This window comes from Triticum aestivum, chromosome 7B, assembly GCF_018294505.1.
Source record: "Triticum aestivum cultivar Chinese Spring chromosome 7B, IWGSC CS RefSeq v2.1, whole genome shotgun sequence".
In the NCBI taxonomy this organism is placed as follows: Eukaryota; Viridiplantae; Streptophyta; class Magnoliopsida; order Poales; family Poaceae; genus Triticum; species Triticum aestivum.
In genome coordinates this window covers 626045764-626071015 of record NC_057813.1, presented here as the reverse complement: position 1 = coordinate 626071015, position 25252 = coordinate 626045764, and the positions used below count along the sequence as shown (strand labels likewise).

Here is a 25252-nt window from a genome sequence, read left to right as displayed (position 1 = left end):
TCAAAAAGGCTACGGATCTTATGATGTTGGCCTAACTTCATGCAAAGGGACATCAAATTATTGATGAGGCAGAGTACTGGCTGAGATGCCAAGTTCGTCCATCAATAACTACGGTGTTGTATATCGACAGATGTGATGAGCACCTTCGAAGAACACTTTAGGAGTAGAGATTACTCAAGTAACTATGATTCAGTAAAACTGGAAGGTTATCATCAGCATGTCCTGGTGTCAGATTCAGAAGTTTCTGTAAATATTGGAAGATATAACTGACATGAGGCAACATCAGGTAACCCTGTAGTAGCAACCTGCCATTATAGAAGTTGCATCAGAACAAATAGAAACGACCTAGTATCATGAAGTTGCATCAAAATATGAAGAATGCCACCCTTTCTGGAGCTAATGCAGTCCTGAATCATTTAGTTCTATATATATCACAAATACCGCATGCCATCTGTCTTTTGAGTTCATCGTCAGACTTCTTCAGAAAAAACATCACAAGCCCAACAAAAGCTTCATCTTCCACCAAAAGAGCAATTGCACCGTTGCCTTGCTAAAATGCTTCAGATTTGTTGACTTGATTGCTGCAGATTACCACACTGAACTGAAATAAACCAAAATAGGACAGTGGAAATTAAGATTTCAGACGTCAAGTTAATAATCATGGAGAATTAGCATCACTTTGAAGATTTTCCGGAGTGGAATCAAAACAGATTTTGTTATAGATTGACACTAAACAAAACAAACACATTTTTTAAAAGCATAATCTCGATAATGAGAAACATCAGATGTATTATCTGAAAGTCAAATTTACATCTAGTCATCTCCTGAAATATTCAAGTCAGACCCGATGCGTGGACCAGGTTGTTCTGCATTACAGATGTGTGTAACTCGTTACCGACAAAAAAATTCAATCCATCTGAATTATTTAGTCTAGCCAGATATGTGTTGAGCAATCACTTCCAACAATTTCATTACCTGGACATATGCCAACGCATCTCCAAGCATCCTGGTAAATACTCGTGCCATCACCTCCACAAACCTGTGTGAGTTGCAACATTGATTGATTTCATATACGCATCATAAACAGAATGTTCTTGCTGTTGGTTAAAGAGGGAGAGTAGCTATACCCGGTGCGGCCTCGACAGACACATGTCTGGGAAGCCGGTATACACCGTCCTGCTCATGTCACTGGCATGGCCAAGAAGAGGACTTGGCCACAATGCGGTGCAGCAACGGGAACGCTCATCAAGAAATTCAGAGAGTACCACCCTATCAAGAAATAAACCAATTACATACGTACAAAGAAGAGTCAGGTCAGACCTGCAAAAGCAGAATCATTTTCAGTGCCATCAATACGTTTCGACTATACTGAAATTGGCGATAGACATTAGTCTTGACATTAAGTGTACACAATGTTACATCCAATTCAATGGAAGGGGGCAACATATATAGTAAGGACTTTATATAAAGATATGGAGGCACCATATTTTTTTGATTCCTGATGCGACAAACAAAATTTCACCTCGAACTAAGTAAGATGCATATTCTCCTGAAAGATGAACTTACCAAATGCAAGCTAAGGGCTGGTTCAAACTTTATATCTTCGGACAGATTGGTGCAGAAATAGCTCTTGCTTGTGTGCAATAGAGCGAAGTGCTTTCTGAAGAAGTAAACAAAAGGAGTACGCAATTAAACAAAGAGAAACATTAGCATGGCTCAATAAGAAATGCTGATTGTTCACTTGCATTAGCAATATAATGATTTAAGTGTGTAGTGCAGGAAAAAATACTTTTTTTCTCTATGTACATTTAAGTGTGTAGTGCAGGAAAATATTTCTTGTCGAATCCCTCATTAGGATCGTAAAGCACAACCTGCAAATGTATATACGAGATTAATCTAGGAGGACTTAACATCATTACTAATCTCAGGTGAATGCATCAAATACTTGATAGGCATGCAGCCACAAGTTATGATACATAGATGTACACATTATAAATAAAACAAACATCGCTCCAGCTATCCCATAGAACTTATCAAAAAAAATTTAAATGGGGAGAACATATATAGAAAGTACTTCCATCAACCTTATCTTGAGCTGAGGCTTATGTACAAACAATTACATGTAGTCGTCATGGCTGGATGTGTAACTTTGGCTGCCTGTAAACAACATGAAGAGAAGTTCGCACAATTCCACAAAAGTGTATTTATCCAAATAGCATATCAAATTGAGCCATAGTACTGGCTCATGTATCATCATAAAAACTATTACTATTGACTGTGTAGGTTGGGGGAAGATGAACATGTGTTCTGCAGTTTCGAATTGCTGCAAAAACAAAAACTAATCTGAAATTGTAGTCAATTGGATGTGGACGAAAAACGACTGACCGCTTCCTCCTGGTGAATCCAAACAACTTCGATGCAAACAATTGAATCTGGCACATGACAATATAACACGGGTCCCTTTTTGTTGACATCCACATGATAAAAAAAAGGAAATTGCATAAATTTGTGGTCTTGAGGATCAGTGTAGCACCATCCTGCTACTCTAGCAGGAATCTTTATGTGAAAATCGGGAGGGGCATGAGAATCAGAGAACAGGTCGTCAGAGATTACAACCTGTGGTCCTCCTCGCTCCAGGGCATGCCCTTGCGGAGCTCGTCGCTCCTCGCGCCACGGCCATGGTCACAGCCTGCCGTAGAGATTCGCGATGGTGGCGGCATCGTCGTCGTCCCACGAGTTAGACCTGGACGTGGGCGAGGCAGGCCGTCCGAGGAGGAGCAAGTAGCCCACGGCGGCGAGATCCATGACGCGGCCATGAAGGCACCTGTAGAGAGGAACGACACGTAGTTCAGAGAAATCGGGAGGGGCATGAGAATCAGAGAACAGGTCGTCAGAGATTACAACCTGTGGTCCTCCTCGCTCCAGGGCATGCCCTTGCGGAGCTCGTCGCTCCTCGCGCCACGGCCATGGTCACAGCCTGCCGTAGAGATTCGCGATGGTGGCGGCATCGTCGTCGTCCCACGAGTTAGACCTGGACGTGGGCGAGGCAGGCCGTCCGAGGAGGAGCAAGCAGCCCACGGCGGCGAGATCCATGACGCGGCCATGAAGGCACCTGTAGAGAGGAACGACACGTAGTTCAGAGAAATCGGGAGGGGCATGAGAATCAGAGAACAGGTCGTCAGAGATTACAACCTGTGGTCCTCCTCGCTCCAGGGCATGCCCTTGCGGAGCTCGTCGCTCCTCGCGCCACGGCCATGGTCACAGCCTGCCGTAGAGATTCGCGATGGTGGCGGCATCGTCGTCGTCCCACGAGTTAGACCTGGACGTGGGCGAGGCAGGCCGTCCGAGGAGGAGCAAGTAGCCCACGGCGGCGAGATCCATGACGCGGCCATGAAGGCACCTGTAGAGAGGAACGACACGTAGTTCAGAGAAATCGGGAGGGGCATGAGAATCAGAGAACAGGTCGTCAGAGATTACAACCTGTGGTCCTCCTCGCTCCAGGGCATGCCCTTACGGAGCTCGTCGCTCCTCGCGCCACGGCCATGGTCACAGCCTGCCGTAGAGATTCGCGATGGTGGCGGCATCGTCGTCGTCCCACGAGTTAGACCTGGACGTGGGCGAGGCAGGCCGTCCGAGGAGGAGCAAGTAGCCCACGGCGGCGAGATCCATGACGCGGCCATGAAGGCACCTGTAGAGAGGAACGACACGTAGTTCAGAGAAATCGGGAGGGGCATGAGAATCAGAGAACAGGTCGTCAGAGATTACAACCTGTGGTCCTCCTCGCTCCAGGGCATGCCCTTGCGGAGCTCGTCGCTCCTCGCGCCACGGCCATGGTCACAGCCTGCCGTAGAGATTCGCGATGGTGGCGGCATCATCGTCGTCCCACGAGTTAGACCTGGACGTGGGCGAGGCAGGCCGTCCGAGGAGGAGCAAGTAGCCCACGGCGGCGAGATCCATGACGCGGCCATGAAGGCACCTGTAGAGAGGAACGACACGTAGTTCAGAGAAATCGGGAGGGGCATGAGAATCAGAGAACAGGTCGTCAGAGATTACAACCTGTGGTCCTCCTCGCTCCAGGGCATGCCCTTGCGGAGCTCGTCGCTCCTCGCGCCACGGCCATGGTCACAGCCTGCCGTAGAGATTCGCGATGGTGGCGGCATCGTCGTCGTCCCACGAGTTAGACCTGGACGTGGGCGAGGCAGGCCGTCCGAGGAGGAGCAAGCAGCCCACGGCGGCGAGATCCATGACGCGGCCATGAAGGCACCTGTAGAGAGGAACGACACGTAGTTCAGAGACGAGAGAGAGAGAGAGAGAGAGAGAGAGAGAGAGAGAGAGAGAGAGAGAGGAGAGGAAAGAGGAGAAAGGAGAGAGGGAGGCACGGCGGTGGGGTCCTGCTGTCTGCTCCCGGCGAGGTCAGGAAGCGCTCGGCGGCGGTGGCGGCATAGGAGGGGCGGGGGAGGAGGAGGGGCTAGGAACCCTAGCCAGGGTGAGGGAATCGTGGGTCGCTCGCTCGCTCGCTTTACAGGATCGAGAGGAGAGGGGGTGTCGTACGGGTTTTTCTTAGCGGGAGGGGTGGTGCGAAAAAAAACCTACGAAAAAAACCAAGGTGGGAAGGAGGACGAAAAAGAACCGGACGAAAATGACGGGACGAAAATAAAACCCGGAACGCGACCTACCAACTGAGACATTAGGAGTTTAGATACTATATATATAGTTGCTTAATTTTTTAATTAATGAAAAATAAGTTTCTTGTGTGTCTCTTTCTCTTTCTTTGTTGGCCCCGGTCCTATGGGTGTGCTGCCTGTGCCGGCGCACAGGGCCCCCAGGATTTTGGGGCCTCAAATTTTTTTCGCAGTTCTACTAGGCTTCGTACTGTAGATGGGCCTCCTAGTGCGCTGCTGTCTGCTACCGATGTCATGGGCCTCCTGGCGCAGCGCATACACGTACAGGAGCCTGTTTCCTACCGATCCCAGACCCATCCATCGATCAATTCAGACAGGGAAAATAAACCTAGCGATCGAGATGAGACCGAGCGATCGAATCGAAGCGCATCTCCTCCTTCTCCCTTCGGCCCTTTCCTTCGACCCTTCGTCTCTTCGTGCGGCGGCTAGGTCCTCCAGCGACCAGCGAATCAGATCCATAAAAAGAAGGACGACAGGAGCAAACCACAGCCGGCAGGAACCAGGAAACAGTGAAGGACGAAGGTTCACACCATCTGCAATTTCTCAAGCATCGTTGCGTCGACAGCCGGTGATCCCGTGAACCCTTGTCCCTTGAGCTTGGCTGTTAGTTTTAGTTTCGATCCTTTATAGAGTTATAGTCTTGCTGATAGTTTGTAGCTAATTTTTATTTTTTTTCATCAATTAGGCGTCTAGCATTACAAGATCGTCATGTCTTCACTTAAAAAACATGAATCTGGTTATCAAAAGCGTTTGAAGAAACAAAAGGCCGATGAATTAACTCAGTCTCAGTTGGGAGATATGGACAAGTTTGATAACGGGTCAAATATGAAAGGAACACATCATGGAGTCCAAAGGAGACTTTTGAATGTAAATCCTCGAGCTTTCTATTCTACTTGTGGTTGTCATAGCCTTAATTTGACACTTTGTGATATGGCCAAGACTTGTGCTAAAGCTAAAGACTTCTTCGGAATTATCCAACGCATATATACTATATTTGCTAATTCTACTAAGAAGTGGCATATTCTGAAGGAGAACATCACTGGATTAACTCCCAAGTCAGTGTCAGCTACACGTTGGGAGAGTCGTGTTGACAGTGTTAAAGCTATTCGACTTCAATGTGCAGAGATTCGGGAGGCCCTACTTCAGGTACCCAATTTTTTCATATTATAATGATGTAATTCTATTATCCATCTCCAAGTATACCATATTTTTTAATTTTTATTTCAGGTAGCTGAGACAGATAATGACATAAAAACGAGTAGTGAGGCTAAAGGTTTGGCAAATAATGAACTTGGAGAGTATGAATTTATAGTGGCAATAGTCATTTGGTATGAGGTATTGTATGCTGTTAATTTAGTAAGCAAACACTTGCAAGCAAAGGATATGCTTATTGATGTTGCTATTGAGAAAGTGCAAGGACTGATTACTTTCTTCAAGGGGTATCGGGATACTGGTTTTTTAGAAGCATTGGAGACGGCCAAAGCAATTGCACTTGATATGGATGTTGGTACAACATTTCGTAAAAGAAGGGAAATTAAAAGAAAGAGACATTTTGATGAGAAACCAGATGACACAAACATTGCCACACAGTCTGCAGAGGAATCATTTAGAGTTCACTATTTTGTACGTATTGTTGATCAAGCAATTAGCTCACTTACAAGCAGATTTGAACAATACCAGGGGTATCAGAAAATATTTAATTTCTTATTTACCTCTGAAACATTGCAGTCCTTGGATAAGAAGAGCTTGAAAACTTCTTGTGATAATCTGGAGGTTGCTCTTACAAAGGATGGAAAATCTGACATTGATGCCAACGAACTGTATGTGGAGTTGATGTTTCTTCAAAATTTCACCCCAAAAGAAAATATTGGGCCCGTTGAAATTCTAAAGTTCTTAAAGCGGCATGATTGTTTTCCCAATGCAAGTATTGCATATAGAGTTCTTTTGACCATCCCTGTGACTGTTGCATCAACAGAACGGAGCTTTTCGAAATTGAAGCTATTGAAGTCTTATATGCGCACTACCATGACACAACAAAGACTTACTGATTTGGCCACAATAGCTCTTGAGAGTGAAGTATTGGAGAAGATTGATTATGAGGATATTATTGAAGATTTTATTTCAAGGAGCACTAAAAGAATGATGTTATTTAAGTGAAGACTTAGACTTTACAACCAAGAATAGGTACGGTTCTTGATATTTTCCATTGCTATGTAAGATATTATGATCTTTATATTATAGTATAGTTATATTTATCTAGGTTTTCTAGTGAGGTAGGGCCCATTTTAGAGTTTCGCACCGGGCCTCGGATTTTGCCGGCCCGGCCCTGCTCAAGGTACAGCTAAACTAAAATCAAATCAAGCAATAATCAATTCAAGTTATTAAATATTTGGCGACTCAGTCGGTGGCAGACTAAATGGAGACTTAGCAATTTTGCCAAAATTTTGGTAGGTACATAGGCTACAATCCAATCAACTATAAGTTACCAAAATTTTGGCCATACCCTCACGGCTGGGCCAGTTGGAGCACAAACCAAACACACCCTAAACGTTAAAGAGAAAAACGGCTGGCCACAGTAGGTCCGTCCGTAAGTGGCGGTTAGGTCCTGCGGCTGGCGACTCACAGGCGATCTAGGGTTTACATCCACCGCCGCCACGATCTGCAGAGCGTAGGCTCCCTCATCGCCGGGCGCCCCCGCGCCACTCCGTCTGAGGCTATCCTCCCCATCCACCATAAGCCTTTCGCGCGTGACCGGGGTGCGTGATCGTACATCACTGGTTACACCCGTGTTTTTCTTTCGCTAGAGTTCGCCAGCTGTCAGATCGGGTCGAGGGCGTGGTTGCAGAGATGGAGAAGGTGGAAGGACTGTTGAAGGATCTGCAGCTGTCGGAGAAGGAGAAGAAGGGGGTCAAGATTAGATGGGCGGGATAGAGGAAGGCGGGCGTCGTGGAGCCGCAAGCGCTGGCGAAACTTTTCTCTGAGAAGCCGACGTTTAGGGAGGCCATGGGGAAGACTCTTGGGCGTATCTGGTGCCCCATTCATGGTGTTGACTATGAGGAGGTAGGGGAGAATATTTTTCTGTTCACTTTCAAACAGGAGTCAGGGAAGAGATTGGCGCTAGAAGGAGGCCCATGGGAGTTTGGCAATGATCTTGTGGTGTTGGAGGACTATGTTCCCAAGAGGTGTATAGAGGACTACAAATTTGACAATGTCCCGGTCTGGGTCCGCGTCCTAGGTTTGCCCCTTGATTTGATGAACAGAGAGGCGGGCGAGGCCATTGGTGCACTAATTGGAGAAGTTTTGGATGTTGAAGCACGGGCGGATGGGAGAGTATGGGGAAGTATCTCCGTGTCAAGGTGAGACTAAACATCAAGGTACCACTGATGAGAGGGTTTACTCTAGATGAAGCCGAGGAGGGGGAAAGCCTGAAGGAAAAGAACACTAGTGAGACAACTGGAGACGAGGAAGGAAAACACTGGTGCCCTTTCGAATACGAATACCTCCCGGACTTTTGTTATATCTGTAGTTGTGTTGGCCATGTTGATAGAATGTGTGGTGAGAAAGCAACCCAGGGAGCGCGCAAGCAATTTGGCCCATGGCTACACGCCCATATGAAGAACAGGAGATGGGGAAACGACATGACAAGGAATAGGGAGGGGCGAGCACATTCGGTAGGTAGAGGCTCGGGGGGGGGGGGGTCGGGGTAAGGCAGAAGCGGGAGCTGGTCAGGGAGTGATGCTCCTTCTTGGCGTCAGAAGGAAGCAAGAGGGACCAAAGTTGTAGTTGTAGGACCGAGCGAGCAGGAAGTTACAAGTCCGATGAAACAGAAGGAAGTTGTAGGTAAAACAACAACCCCGAAAACGTTAACGTATGTCCAAGAACGAGAAGTAACCAGAGGATCTAGGGATGAACCACAGAAGGTTATGCGATCGGACCCAAGCCACACGCAGCTTGCAGAGGCAGCAAATGGGGCTAACCCAGCGGCACAGGAGGTAGGGACGGAGGGGGAAGGAGACAAAATGAGTACTGCCAAACGGTCCCCACAAACAGACAATATGCTGAGCAGCGGAGCGTATACGGCCAAAACAGTGGATGGGTGACCCAATGCCATGCAACTGGCAGTTAATGCTCCCCACACTCATAAAATGATAGTGGAAGATTCTGCTGGCGCTTGCACTGAGGCCATGCATGTTTCCATGCAGATCGACGTACTATCCGTGCAACGCTGTGGTGTGACGGTAACAGGGGATCAAGCACTGAGGGAGGACGCAGGCCACAAGAGCAAAACATTCAGGAGGAAGGCACGGGTGAATAATAGTGGTGGAACAGTGCCCGAGTTAGAAGGAGTAGGGCTGGGTGGCAAGAGGGGTGCGGAGCAGATGGAAGTGGATGATGCCGGGGAGGAAACAGTACGGAAGAGGAGGTTGACCGTGGAGAACGGAGATAACGTAGCAACAAACATGAGGGCTGGGCTGCTAGAACAGTTCGGCGGGACCCAATGAAGATCATCGCATGGAACTGCCGGGGTTTGGGGAATGGCCCGGCAGTTCAGGGGCTTCTATCATTGCAGAAGCAGGAGGACCCCGGCATCCTATTCTTGTCGGAAACCAGACTTGATAAGGGTAGGATGGAGAAGTTTTGGAGTAAGCTAGGACTGCACAATATGCTCGTACAAGATAATAAAGGAAAGAGTGGAGGTTTGGCTTTGTTTTGGAGAAGGGGGATTGATGTTACTTTGAGATGGATGGGAAGAATGCACATTGATGTTACGGTCAAAGAAAAAGACGGTTTTGAATGGCGGTTGACGGGGATCTATGGCGAATCAAAAACAGAAAAGAAAGTGGAGACGTGGAGGCTTCTAAGGACCCTTCACCACCAATCTTCGCTCCACTGGGTGTGCATGGGAGACTTCAATGTGGTCCTGTATAACCACGAGAAGCAGGGAGGAGTTCCCTGGGGGCATGCACTATTGCAAAACTTTCGAGATGCCCTGCAGTTCTGTGATCTTAACTACCTGGGTTTTGAGGGAGATGTGTTTACCTAGAGAAACAACAACTTTCGCTTGGAGGGATACATTCACGAGCGGCTTGACAGAGTAGTCGCCTCTCCCACATGGTGCGCCTGCTTCCCATACTACAAGGTCATAAACAGCAATCCAGAACATTCTGATCACATGCCTGTTGTTCTCTGGGTTCACGGAGATAGAGCTTCAAGGAGAACCCATAGCAGGGCATAAAGCAAACGTTTTGAAGCATGCTGGTTGTTGGAGGAAGAGTGTGAGGAATTGGTGCAGAAGGCATGGTCTGAGGCGGAGCACACATCTGTTTCTAGTAAACTTGCGTCAATCCAGGAAGCCTTACATATATGGAACTGGGATGTTCTGGGTGAGCTGCAAAAGCGAGCGAGGAAGCTGAGGAAAGAGTTGGAAAAAATCCGGAGGAAGCCACTGTCGCAGAGTCAGATTAGGAAGGAGCTGACCACCAAAACCCAACTGGCCAAGTTGGAAGAGCAGATTGATCTGGCAGCCAAACAACGTGCACATGTTAACTGGCTGGAGAAGGGAGACCGAAATACCAAAATTTTCCAAGCTTTCGCCTCAGAACGGAGAAGGAAAAACACCATAGTCAAACTGAAGAGGGAGGATGGAGTGGAGGTGACGGGGGAGGAGGGCTTAAAGGCCCTCGTAACTAACTACTTCTCTAGTTTGTTTACCCCCGTGGCAGGTACTAAAGTGGCGCACATACTTGACCAGATCTCACCAAAGGTGACTCCCGCGATGAATGCGTTTCTCACAAAGGAGTTCACCGCTACGGAGGTCAAGGAAGCCCTGGATTCTATTGGGGACCTAAAAGCACCAAGAGTGGATGGCCTTCCTGCCATCTTCTACAAGCATTTCTGGAGGCTGATTGGCGATGAAGTGGTACACGAAGTCTTGCAAGTGTTACATGGCGGCAGCATACCGGAGGGATGGAATGACACACTAGTTGTGCTTACCCCAAAGGTTCAGAACCATGAAAGTCTCAAAGACCTACGCCCGATTAGCCTATGTAACATTGTTTACAAGCTCGTGTCTAAAGTCCTCGCCAACCGTTTAAAGGACATCTTGGGGGAGATTATATCACCAAACCAGAGTGCTTTTGTCCCGGGTCGACTCATCTCCGACAACACAATCTTGGCATATGAGACACATTACTTGAAGAGGAAAAGAACTGGGGGCACTTGTTATGCAGCGCTAAAACTTGACATGAGCAAGGCCTACGACCATGTGGAGTGGTTGTTTCTGGAGAAGATCATGGCCAAACTAGGCTTCGCCTCGGCTTTCATAAACCAAATCAGCAAATGCATGTGTACAGTCAAGTTCCGCTTCAAGATAAATGATACATGCACTGACACTGTGATCCCAGGCCGAGGCTTACGGCAGGGTTGTCCTATCTCGCCGTACCTGTTTCTCATCTGTGCGGAGGGGCTCTCGGCGCTCCTTCATCAGGCGGAAGCAACGGGAGTCGTACGGGGCATAAGGATCGCTCCATTTGCACCACCTGTGACTCATTTGCTGTTTGCCGATGATTCACTTCTGCTCATGGAGGCAACGGAGGAGAGCGTTAATGCGGCCAGGGACATCTTGGAGGTATATGAGTGAGGATCGGGCCAGACGATCAACCGCGACAAATCAGCAATGCTGTTCAGCAAAAATACCACACACCAGAGAAAGGATAACCTGCTACAACTGCTGGGGCTCCGCACCGAGGGCCATCAAGGAAAATACCTAGGGCTACCAGCGTACGTTGGCAAGTCACGCCAGGCCTGTTTCGAGTACTTACGTGATCGGATCTGGGAGATCCTGCAGGGGTATAAGATCAAGCTACTGTCAAAAAAGGGGAAGGAGATCCTGATCAAAATGGTGCTCCAAGCCATCCCCGCATATGCCATGGCCTACTTCGATCTGACCAAGTCTCTCTGCGAGAGCATCAGCCAGATGATCTGCCGCTTTTGGTGGGCAAATCAAGAGGATGACAGGAAGCACCATTGGGTAGGGTGGGAGAAGATGACACTGCCTAAGGAGGAGGGTGGCCTCGGTTTTAGGGACTTATATTCGTTCAACATGGCTATGCTGTCACGCCAAGTGTGGAGGCTGCTGCAGGCCCCGGACTCTCTCTGTGCTCGCGTGCTTCAGGCGCGATACTACCCTACTGGCGATCTCTTATCCGCACAACCTACCCCCGGTATCAGCTACATCTGGCGTAGCATCCTCCAAGGAGTGCAAATCATCAAGGAAGGTATGGTTTGGAGAGTGGGCAACGGCGACCAGATCCGGATATGGAAGGACCATTGGCTCCCCACAGGAAATGTGCGTTTCCCACGGTCACCACGTGGGAACACCTTGCTCACCACTATGGCGGAGCTGATCGACCCGTCCACACACACATGGGACCAGCAGCTCGTGGAGCAAACTTTCTGCGTGGACGAAGCCATCACTATCCTGGGCATTCCCATCTTTGAACACCATGATGACTTTATTGCCTGGCAGTTTGACAACAAAGGCAGGTTCTCGGTCAGGTCAGCCTACAGAGTACATGTCGATCTTCAGAAACGCCAGAGCAGGCACCCATCGGGCGAAGGATCCTCTGGGGTAGATGGTGACAGAAAGTTATGGATGAAACTATGGAAGACCCAATGTACGGGCAAGGTGCACCATTTCATGTGGCGGGTGGCACACAATAGTCACCCAATGTTCAGGAACATTCAGCGTATCGGCGTGGAACTGGACACGGGCTGCCTGATGTGCAAACGATTGCCTGAAGATGGAGGACACCTTTTCTTGCACTTCAAGGAAGTTAAACTCATGTGGCGCACTATGGGAATGGAGGCTTATAGGCTGTGGCTCCTGGCATGTCCTCCCCCCGCCATTTCCTGGAATGCATTTTCTCTTACCTTGATGATGTTTCGCTCAAGATCACTTGCCTCCTATGGATGTGGTGGACCGAGAGGAACAAAGTGAAGCACCAGCAAGTTAGGGCATCGGCTCACCAATTTCAACTCCTCATGGACAAGGCACTGTCAGAATGGCGCGAGTTCAATTCGAAGCAGCCACCGGCACATCATAAACCTCCAGTTAAATGGGCCAAACCCGCACACTAGTGCAGAACCGGGCAATAGCACCGGTTCGTAAGGCCCTTTAGTGCCGGTTACATAACCGGCACTAAAGTGTGGGCACGAAAGCCCCCCCCCCACTTTAGTACCGGTTCAGCATGAACCGGTGCTAAAGGGCAACCACGTGGCACAAGCCAGCTCCGGGGGCCTGGAGCCCTTTAGTACCGGTTGGTAAGACCAACCGGTACTATAAGTTTTTTTTTAGTTTTATGATTTATTTTTCATTTAATTTTGTGTTTCCATTTTAATTCTTTTTCGTTTGCTGGTATTTTACGATACTACACATTGTACACGTTATGCATATATATATATATATATATATATATATATATATATATATAAATAGAATTTCTAGTAGAACCAATCATGCATATATATATCATCAATCTCACAAACCACCATATTAATTAATTCACACATACACACATGTATAGCTATATACAATTTCTCCTACATATGCATGTTGCCTTCGGAGCCAGTGGCATTAGCCTAATTGGTGCCTTCGGAGCACGATGACAATTGGAAGTGGTTTTCATGGGGGCGGTAGCGGGTAATAGTATTCTCCCTTCGGATTTATGACCTGGTCGAGCAAAAATCCCGCTATTTCCTCTTGAAGTGCTTCTACGCGCTCCGTTTCTAGGAGCTTCTCCCGCACCTCTCTGAACTGTTAAGAAGGAGATCAATATGCATGTGTATTAGTTGTGTGACTAGATATCGATAATGGTGTAAAAATTGTGAATAGTGTTCTGACAAGCGTACCCATTCCTGTCTTTGAGATCTGCTCCTTTCGGATGCCATCATGCGAATGTTCTCGCAAACGCAGAATGCACACAGATCAGTCCCCTGCGCCTGCTTCAGGGCCTTTACGAGAATGGAATTTGATCAGATAATAATTAATCAAGCATGATAATTAAAGAGATGGCAGCTAGCTAGCTAGCTAGTACTACTTAATTACTTACCTTGGGTCGAAACCATTTAAGCTTTTTTTTCCATTCGCCTTCCGTGACGCTGATGAACCTTGCCCAAGCCCTGCCCGCCGACAAAGAAAATGAATAAAGGGGTTATTAAATAGTTCATATCATGAAATGACGAACTAAATAGGCCGAGATATATAGTTAATAATGATTGAAATTACCTGTTGACTATCCCAAACAAGATGTTATAGTCAGTTTTTACTTTGAGTAGTGAGTCCAGTATTTCAACTGTTCCGTCGTCAACTTTAATGATACACAAGACCCAGTGAAATCTGCATGCACACACGTTTGCATGTCTTAATTAAGCGGGCATATGTAAGCAAAAACATGTAGCTAGCTAGTAGGCAAAAACAGAGAATTTGTAGTACAAGGCAGTGTGACTCACTGGAAGTTGTAAGGAAGTAGTATATCTTCATTGTATTTGAGGCGCTTCAAGAACTCTAGCATGTTGTCCTCTACGGCCTTTTGATGATGTGGATTTATCCGCCATGTGTATTCATTAACGGTGTTTGGGTCAATGAACCCAATGCCAAAGCGTCCACCTTTTCTCATTTCATACATCTTCATCCTGCATAATACCACAGAAAAGAATATAGTGAGGATAATTATAGGTAATGATTGATCAAAAGGATCACTACAGCTAGCTTGAGGCTTAAATTACAGAAAGAAATCAATTACAGACAATAGCAACTGACGATAGATTTTTCGAGTGCGTCTTGATTGTATAACTGAAACAGTTCAGAATACTCAACGGACAGAGCTTTCTCATGGAAGTAATGATCCTCCTTGACATTCACCATGAGGGACAATCGATCTGAAATCTTGGTAATGTTCATGTACCATTGATGCAATTCATACATTCTCGTTGGGAGGTTCTTGACCTTGTCTGGCTCGACCAAAGGTTGGCCCCGGACATATTTCCGTTTTATTTCATCCTCTCTAAGCACAGGCATGGGCTCGATCTCGAGGAGTTGTCCAACAGTGATGTTGAGAACTTCAGCCTGCATTATATGGTCCTTGGTTATTACCACATTGCCCACCTCGGGAACGTAAACTGTTTGCCCACAATAATATTGGGCGCGCGTACTGTCACGTGTTGTTGGCACAACAAGCGAGGGGATCGATTGTGCCGCCTATTCTCCCAGCTGGGGAATGGTTTTCCCGCATTTTTTGACAGCTGCTTGTTGTTTGCTCGATCCTGAGCTTGCCTCCTTACGTAAACGTGCTCGATTTAACTTCCTGATGTGGCGCTCATAGTCTGTGTCAACAGGCTTGGGAGCTGGTGGTTGAGCCATACGAATGAAGTGGTCAATCGTTTCCTCAGGCACTTTCTCCCTTGGCGGCGGTGGCGGTTTCGGTGCAAAATGGGCTTCCACCTCGGCCTTCGATATGGCTGCAATTTCCTCCTCGGACTTGTCATAAGGCCTCTGCGGAAGAGGCGTGAGGCTTGGACCATATTTATATCACTTGCCTCCGCCTGTACTTCCTGTACTACCTCGACTCGTACCGCTACGCACCATAGCTGCGGGGTGTCTCTTCTGCGATTGCTGAGGCGGCGGAGACGGCTGACGGGGCTGAGTTGGACGAGGAGGAGTGGCCCTGAAGCTGTGCCGGACTTGGAGGAGGAGTGGCCTGAGGTTGTGCCGGACTTGGAGGAGGAGTGGACGTCTGACGTTGTGGCGGACTTGGAGGAGGAGGAGTGGCCTGACACTTTGCCGGACTTGGAGGAGGAGTGGCCTGACACTTTGCCGGACTTGGTGGACTTGCAGGAGCGGGAGACTGCTGACTCGGTGGCGGACTTCGACGAGGAGTCGGCTGACGCGGTGTCGGTGGCCTTCGAAAGATGATGCAATCCTTTTTCCATAGGATGATACGATGGTTGGCCTCTCCGAGAAAGCGCTCGTCGTCACCTCCAGGAATGTCAAGCTCTAGCTCCGAATATGGGTCACCACCTCATCAACCAAGACACGAGCATAGCCCGCTGGAATCGGGTTGCAATGGAAGGTTGCCTCGGGGGGATTTGTAAAAGCAACGGCGTCCGCCACCTTCATGGATATGTTCTTCATTTTGACGTGTAGCTCGCAGCTAGTGTTCTCCGTGATGTCATCCACGGGGTATCTACCCAGCATTGCGTCGTCCGGGGCGGAACCCACGCTGCTTCTCGGCATGGATGGGGCGGTGCTATCCAATGCTGGATCATTCGCTAGCTGCTGCAGCTGCTGAGACCCCCTTTGCTGGGTAAGTGAGTCGATCTGCTCCTGCTGCCGCTGGAATTTGACTGCCAATTCCGCTTGACTTGCTTCTAGGCCTTGAAGGCGTTCATAGTCCCGCTTCCTCTGCTCCTCCTCCATCTTCCTCTTCTTCTCCTCCGCAATCTTCTTTCTCGCACGGGTTCTGTAGTCGGTGTTCCAGTCTGAAAACCCCTCATACCACGGAATAGCGCCCTTGCCTCGTGTTCTTCCCGGGTGTTCAGGATTTCCCAGGGCACGCGTAAGCTCGTCGTTCTCTCTGTTGGGCTGGAACACCCCCGATCGTGCCTCTTCTATTGCAACAAGTATCGCATCGTCGGCTCCCTTCAGACTTGCCCTCGTCGAAACATTGCCTGTCTTCGGGTCCAACTCCCCCCCATGCGCATAGAACCAAGTCCTGACCCTGGGGGGCCAGCTCTTAGTAACCGGAGTGGCACCTGCATCCTCCATCTCTTTCTCAGACTTATCCCACTTAGGCATTGCCACCGCATAGCCACCTGGCCCCAGCTTATGGAACTTATCCTTTTTTCGGCATTCTTCTTATTTATTCTCGACCGTTCCTTAGCTAATTCCGAATCCTTGAATTTCACGAAATCGTCCCAATGAGCACGTTGATTCTCTAGTGTTCCCTTGAATACTGGAGTCTTCCTTCCTCCCTTGACGTACTTGTCCCATTCACGATTCTTGTGGTTCTTGAATGCAACCGCCATCTTCCTAAGAGCAGTGTCCTTGACTTTCTGCACATCTGCTTTTGTGAAATGATCTGGTAGGGTGAAATGTTCCATGAGAGTATCCCAAAGCAGATCTTTTTGTTTTTTGTTGGCAAAAGTAACATCTGGACGTGGAGCAGCGTCCTCTTTGTCTTTTTATCTTTTGTCTTTTGCTGGCTCTCTCCATTCTTGAAGGGAGATCGGGAGTTGGTCCTTCACAAGAACTCCGCACCGACGAACGAACTTGTCCGCAATCTTCTTAGGCGCTAATGGTTCGCCACTAGGTCTAATTGCCTCGATATTGTACTTCACGCCCTCCTTCAACTTTTTGTTCGGGCCTCGTTTCGTCCTTTTGCCTGAAGATTTGCTCGATCCGGATGGCTGAAAGAACAAAGATCGATTCGTTAATATATCTTCAAGTCATTTAAAACATGTGATGATCACCAGATGCCTGCTTATATAAATATATATACCTCGCCGGTCTTTGTTGTTTCAAGATCAACATTTTCTTCGTCATCATCATAATCATAGTTCATGACTTCATCAATTCGGTCGTCGCGATCGAATATCATATCACCCTCTCCGGTGTTGTTTAGAAATTCGGAGCCGTCATAATCTTCTACTTCATTCTGATCATCATCTGGCCCACATATCATATCGAACATGGTATGTTCTCCCTCTCTATCGGTATTGTCTGCCATAGCTTTTATTTAACTAATCCAAAAGAAATATAAAACAATTTAGTATTCAAATTACATCGTCTCGAATAATAGATATAATCTCAAATACATCATCTAGAATAATAGATATAATCTCGAATACATTGTCTCGAATAATATATAATATTGAATAGTACATCACTGGCTAGGTAGCTAATTAAAGATCGAATACTACAGAAGAATCTAGGACACTCGCAGTTCCTGCGGCGCGGGCGGTGGACACCCAAAGAGAAGGAACCCTTACAGGATCATAGCTGAAGTGAGATCCCCGAAGAAACTGCCAGGTATTGGAGAACCTGCCGCCTTCTAACGCAACCATGTAGCGATGGACGTGCTCGTCCTCCTCCCTGACACGGCGACGTACCACCTCCGGCGGGGCCGGGTCCCTCCGCACCGAAACTGGCCCACGCGAACGCCACCAAACGAGATCAGGGTCGACGACGGGACCCGGGGCCGGGTTCCTCATCAAGCGGCGCGCCCCTCCAGGCAACACCTCCCAGTGCCAGCCCGGCGGAGCCCAGTCCCGGACATGGGTCAGCCGGACGTCGTCGCGGACGGGTCGACGGCGAGGATGCGGGCCGGGCATCATCGAGAACAAATACTAGCTATATGCCTGCAAAAAGTAACATTTTTTTAATGATTGGATTTTGATAACTAAAATTTCTAACATTTCTATATAACACTAATTATGCTATCATTGCATATGTCAAAAATCTATATACTATTTCATACTAATTAAGCATCTAACACTAAAAACAGAAAACACAACTTCTATACATCCATTAAAAAACTGAAAAACAACATTATATAAAAAAATTCCATACTAATTAAACACTAATTATATCCATCTAACATGCATTCATACATATATAATAGTGAAAAAATAATAATCTAAATAATCTAAACTAATTAAACATACAAAATACGTATATACATGCATTAATTCATACATATCACTAGTAGAAAAAGGGTCAAATGTGAGACACATTAGTCCCGGTTTGTAACAGAACCGACACTAATGTGTCCATTAGTGCCGGTTCCAACGGCTAGCCGGGAGGAGCTCTTTAGTACCGATTCGTGGCAAATCTTTAGCACCGGTTCGTGCCACGAACCGGTACTAATGAGAGTGGTGGCAGAATGTTGTCAGAGTGGGGCCCTTCCAGCACCTTTAGTACCGGTTCGTGGCACGAACCGGTACTAAAGGTCGTCCTATATAAACCCTTCATCCACCCGCACTCTATTCCCCCCCTTTCCCCTCTACCTCTCCTCTGTTCTTCCCTTCTTCCTCTCGAGTTCATCACAAAATTTGCCCCAAATTTGTCAAGATTTGCAGGCCCTCATCCATTCAAATGATCACCAAGGTTAGCAACTTTGTCCTTTCATCTCTCATTGCTAGATTAGCTCTTGCATTGGTTTATATAGTGATTAATTGTGGGTTTTAGTAATTTGGGAGGAATTATATGTGGTAGTATTTGATTTATATGCAATTTGAGGTCAAAATAACACTTAGTTTGCATATGTAGGTGTGGTTTACCTAGTGCCTTCTAAATCTCCGTCGTAACCACCGTTGATCGCCCGCACCGTCCCGTCGCCGGCACCACCTTGTGGTGAGCCTCTTGTTCATGAAATTTTATATAAAAAATTGATGTTTGTGTGATTTGGATATATAGTTACTCGTATAATAATTATCTTACCCGTACGTTGTTTGTTATACATAGTGCCATGGTTTTGATATCCGTCCCCGTCGGCCCTCGTCCTTGTTATGATTCAAATGTGGTATATTCTCTTTTAAAACTATTTGTTGCATTTCGTGTTTATGACAAATTATGCCCATCAAGTTGACATAGATATTTTTATCTAGGAGGTATGTGAACCGGAAATTCCAACCGACCCTATTGTCGAGAGGTTAAATTTAGTTGAAAGAGAAAACGAGTACTTGAAAGAAAAATTGAAAAGAATTGAGGGGGAGAAGATGGAATTGGAGTTGCATGTTGCCGATGTCGTCGATGATCACAAGATCAAGATGGAGAAAATGCGCTTGAAGATTAGAAAGATTAGAAAATATGCCATCGATAGTGAGGCTTGGTATCATTATGCTGTTGGATCAATTGTTACCTTAGTTGCGATCTTGATCGCATTTGTTGTTGCATTTAAATGCTTTAGCTAGAGAGTTATTTGTTTGTTGCATTTAAGTGTTGTATGAACTTTATGTATGAACTTGTATTAATTTGGTCTATTCGGTGTTGTGTAATGAAGATGAGCCGGCAATGGATGTACGATGACCGATGCTCTCCCCAGTTCGTTGAGGGCGTGCATACTTTTCTGCTTGCGGCTGAGGCAAACAAGCGGGCGGATGGTTTTATGCCTTGTCCATGTGCTGGCTGTAAGAATGGTCGCAATTACTCTACGTCAAGAACCATTCACGTCCACCTGTTTGAGTCCGGTTTCATGCCCCACTATAATGTTTGGACCAAGCACGGAGAAAGAGGGGTTATGATGGAAGACAATGAAGAAGAAGAGGACGACGACAGCTATCCTGGCCATGGGTTCCCTGAATACGATGATACAACAATGGGGGAAGAAGCTGAGCCGGTAATGCGGGAAGAAGCTGAGCCGGCAATGCGGGAAGAAGCTGAAGAAGAGGCATCAGATGAGCCCGTTGATGATCTAGGTCGGGCCATTGCCGATGCAAAGAGAAACTGCGCAAGTGATTTGGAGAAGAAGAAGTTGCAGCGCATGTTAGAGGATCACAAAAAATTGTTGTACCCGAATTGCGTAGGTGACAAGAAAAAGCTGGGCACCACACTGGAATTGCTGCAATGGAAGGCAGAGAATGGTGTATCTGACAAGGGATTTGGAAAGTTGCTGGTAATGATAAAGGATATGCTTCCAAAGGACAACGAATTGCCCGAGAGTACGTACGAAGCAAAGAAGGCTGTCTGCCCTCTAGGGTTAGAGGTGCAGAAGATACATGCATGCCCTAATGATTGCATCCTCTACCGCGGTGAGTACGAGGATTTGAACGCTTGCCCGGTATGTGGTGCATTGCGCTATAAGATCAGCCGCGATGAGCATGGTGATGTCGAGGGCGAGCGCCCCAGGAAGAAGATTCCTGCCAAGGTGATGTGGTATTCTCCTATAATACCACGGTTGAAACGTTTGTTCCAAAACAAAGAGCATGCCAAGGCGATGCGATGGCACAGAGAAGACCGTAAGAAAGACGGAAAGTTGAGAGTACCCGCTGACGGGTCGCAGTGGAGAAAAATCGAAAGAAAGTACGGGAAGGAGTTTGCAGATGACGCAAGGAGCGTATGGTTTGGTCTAAGCACAGATGGCATTAATCCTTTTGGGGAGCAGAGCAGCAACCATAGCACCTGGCCTGTGACTCTATGTTTGTATAACCTTCCTCCTTGGTTGTGCATGAAGCGGAAGTTCATTATGATGCCAGTGCTCATCCAAGGCCCTAAGCAACCCGGCAACGACATTGATGTGTACCTAAGGCCATTAGTTGAAGAACTCTTACAACTGTGGAATGGAACAGGTGTACGTGCGTGGGATGAGCACATGGGGGAAGAATTTGACCTAAAGGCGTTGCTGTTCGTGACCATCAATGATTGGCCTGCTCTCAGTAACCTTTCAGGACAGACAAACAAGGGATACCGCGGATGCACGCACTGTTTGGATGATACCGACAGTATATATTTGAATAGTTGTAAGAAGAATGTGTACCTGGGACATCGTCGATTTCTTCCGAGCAGGCATCCCGTAAGAAAGAAAGGCAAGCATTTCAAAGGTGAGGCGGATCACCGGACGAAGCCTCGCCACCGTACTGGTGCTGATGTACATGATATGGTCAAGGATTTGAAGGTGATATTTGGAAAGGGTCCTGGCGGACAACCTGTTCCAAGGACGCTGACGGACGCGCACCCATGTGGAAGAAGAAATCTATATTTTGGGACCTGCCATATTGGAAAGACCTAGAGGTCCGCTCCGCAATCGACGTGATGCACGTGACGAAGAATCTTTGCGTGACCCTGCTTGGCTTCTTGGGCGTGTATGGGAAGACAAAAGATACACCTGAGGCACGGGAGGACCAGCAACGTATGCACGGAGAAGACGGCATACATCAGGGTCATGCAAGCTACGCTCTTACCAAAGAAGAGAAGGAAATCTTCTTTGAATGCCTGCTCAGTATTAAGGTACCGTCTGGCTTCTCGTCGAATATAAAGGGAATAATAAACATGGCAGAGAAAAAGTTCCAGAACCTAAAGTCTCATGACTGCCACGTGATTATGACGCAACTGCTTCCGGTTGCATTGAGGGGGCTTCTACCGGAAAACGTTCGATTAGCCATTGTGAAGCTATGTGCATTTCTCAATGCAATCTCTCAGAAGGTAATCGATCCAGAAATCATACCAAGGTTACAGAATGATTTGGTGCAATGTCTTGTCAGTTTCGAGTTGGTGTTCCCACCATCCTTCTTCAACATCATGACGCACGTCCTAGTTCACCTATGCGAAGAGATTAACGTTTTGGGTCCTGTATTTCTACACAATATGTTCCCCTTTGAGAGGTTCATGGGAGTCTTAAAGAAATATGTTCATAACCGTGCTAGGCCAGAAGGAAGCATCTCCAAGGGCCATCAAAATGAGGAGGTCATTGAGTTTTGTATTGACTTTATTCCTGACCTTAAGCCGATTGGTGTTCCTGAATCGCGGCATAAGGGCAGACTGGATGGAAAAGGCACGCTAGGAGGGGAACAAATAATATGTATGGACGGACATTCTCTCACTGAAGCACACTACACAGTTCTACAGAATTCCGCCTTGGTGGCTCCGTATATGGATGAACACAAGAATTTGCTACGCTCCAAACACCCGGAGCGGTCTGATGACTGGATTACACGTGAACAAACCAGGAGTTTCGCCAGCTGGTTGCAGACACGTACCATGCATGACACCTCTATTGAAGATGACCTGTACTTGCTGTCCCAGTTACCATCTTCGAATATAATGACTTTCAAAGGGTACGAGATAAATGGTAATACATTTTACACGATCGCCCAAGATAAGAAGAGCACCAACCAAAACAGTGGTGTCCGCTTTGATGCAGAAACCAAGACGGGAAAGGAAACATATTATGGTTATATACAGGACATATGGGAACTTGACTATCGACGTGGTTTAAAGGTCCCTTTGTTTCGGTGCAAATGGGTCAATATGACACGAGGCGGGGTAACGGAAGACCCGCAGTACGGAATGACAACAGTGGATCTCAACAATCTTGCGTATGCAGACGAACCATTCGTCCTAGCCAATGATGTGGCACAGGTTTTCTATGTGAAGGACATGTCTACCAAGCCAAGAAAAAGAAAAGATAAGGAAGCGAATGCATCGTACGATGAGCCAAAGCGGCACATAGTTCTTTCTGGGAAGAGAAACATCGTGGGAGTGGATGACAAGACAGACAAGTCAGAAGATTATGAAAAGTTTGATGAAATTGCTCCATTCACAGTGAATATTGACCCGAGCATCCCGTTAAATGATGAAGATTTTCCATGGTTACGGCGCAAAGGGACACACGCGAAGAAAAAGTTTCACACCCAAAGATCTGGGATGTGATCGGCTTCACTAGCTATCATCACTTTCTTCTGTGTTTCGCACCGAGAGGGGAATCTCTGTAATAGTTAGGGTAGTTATGTGTTTTGGCATTTGAAACGCGAAGAAATTTTATGTGCAAACAAATTCACACTAATTTCAAATAATTCAAAATTTAAACTATTCAAATTTGAAAACTACGGGCACTAACAGAAAGTTTGTAATTTTTTGTACCTAAAGAGGCTGTGTCAGCCTCCGGTCAGGCTATGGCCCCACCATCACCATTTAGTGCCGGTTCGTACCACGAACCGGTACTAATGAGGTTGTGTCAGGTAAGGCTGGGGCCCCACGAGCACCTTTAGTACCGGTTCATGGATGAACCAGACGTAAGCTGTTTTTTAGTCCCACCTCGCGAAGTGAGAGGGACTAGGAGCGGTTTATAAGCCCTGAGTGCAGAGACGATGAAGAAGAGGATCAATGCTCACGTTGCTTAGCTTCAAGCCTTCAGGAATACGGTAGACTGCACGGAGCTATGCGCAGTGCAGTTTACACTATTCCGAAAGGCTTGAAGCAAATTAACGAGCATTGCACCTCTTTTTTATTTTTAATAACTTATTACAACTCCAGACTTCTTCTGTTATGGCAAAAACTAATTGCACGTCGACATTTCTTTTTTTTAAGTTATAACTCCAGACTTTGACCATCAAGTTTTGCAGAAAAGAAAAATAGCAGAAAAGAAAGAAAAACTATAGCTGAAAAGAAAAAAACTATATAAAAAACTACTCAAAAATAAATAGAAGAAAATAAATATAGCAGAAAAGAAAAACTACTCAGAAATAAATAGAAGAAAAAATAAAGCAGAAAAGAAAAAAAAATTATATTTGCTATTTTTCAATCGTTTACAAAATGACCGTGAAATTGAAAATCACTACAAAATGAACTCTGAAAATGTTGAATTTTGGCAAACTAGATGAAAAACTACTCACAAATAAATAGAAGAAAATAAATATAACAGAAAAGAAAAAACTATACAAAAAACTACGCAAAAATAAATAGAAGAAAATAAAGCAGAAAAGAAAAAAACTATAAAAAAAATTGGGGCGCTGCCCTGTGGGCCTGATAGGCCACAGGTGTGTAATTACAGGCCTTAAAGGCCCAACAGACTCACAGGACAACGCGCAGAGTTTAGGCCCACAAGCCTGCTATATAGAGGAGTTCGAAGTGGTAGCCGCGGCTGGGTTTATAAACCAGTGCGGCTGCCCTTCGCCCGGCGAGGTGGGACTAAACTTTGGGGTGGCAGCGCGAGGCCTTTAGTACCGGTTGGAGCCACCAACCGGTACTAAAGGGTGGTCTTTAGTACCGGTTGGTGGCTCCAACCGGTACTAAAGGCCTCTCTTCCCGCCGCTTGGCCTGGCCAAAACAGGCCTTTAGTACCGGTTGGTGGCTCCAACCGGTACTAAAGGTGCCTTCTATATATACACTTACGAAATTTTCATTCTCCCTCTGTTTCTTCCTCTATTTCCGTCGTCTCCGTCGCCGTTGCCGCCCCCGTCCCCGTCGCCGCCCTCGTTTCCGTCGCCGCCCCCGTCCCCGTCGCCGCCCCCGTCCCCGTCGCCGCCCCGGGCCCGTCCCCGTCGCGCCGTCCCCGCGTCGTCGCCCGGCCCGTCACCGCCCTCGACCGTCGCCTCGCCGTCGCCTCGCCGTTGCTGTCGCCCCGCTGTGAGCTCTCCCCCTCTAACCCCTCTCCCTCGCCCCCGGCGGCCACCATGGGCGCCGCCCCTCCCCGAGCCCATACACACACACAAGCATGATGAACACACACACACATATGTATGAATTAATGCATGTATATATTACTATATACGTATTTTGTATGTTTAATTAGTTTAGATTATTTAGATTATTATTTTTTCACTATTATATATGTATGAATGCATGTTAGATGGATATAATTAGTGTTTAATTAGTATGGATTTTTTTTATATAATGTTGTTTTTCAGTTTTTTAATGGATGTATAGAAGTTGTGTTTTCTATTTTTAGTGTTAGATGCTTAATTAGTATGAAATAGTATATAGATTTTTGAAATAGTAGAAATGTTAGAAATTTTAGTTATCAAAATCCAATCATTAAAAAAATGTTACTTTTTGCAGGCATATAGCTAGTATTTGT

The 25252-nt window shown here is 46.8% G+C and overlaps 1 protein-coding gene across 1 annotated transcript; it reads left to right on the top strand.

Annotated features, from left to right (window-relative positions):
- Positions 1-4991: 4991 nt before the first annotated feature.
- On the top strand, positions 4992-6839 carry LOC123158291 (uncharacterized). Its single transcript, XM_044576342.1, has 3 exons — positions 4992-5250; positions 5368-5828; positions 5910-6839. Exons 2-3 carry the CDS (start codon positions 5391-5393, stop codon positions 6837-6839), a joined length of 1368 nt encoding a protein of 455 aa, XP_044432277.1. The 5' UTR covers positions 4992-5250; positions 5368-5390.
- Positions 6840-25252: the final 18413 nt, after the last annotated feature.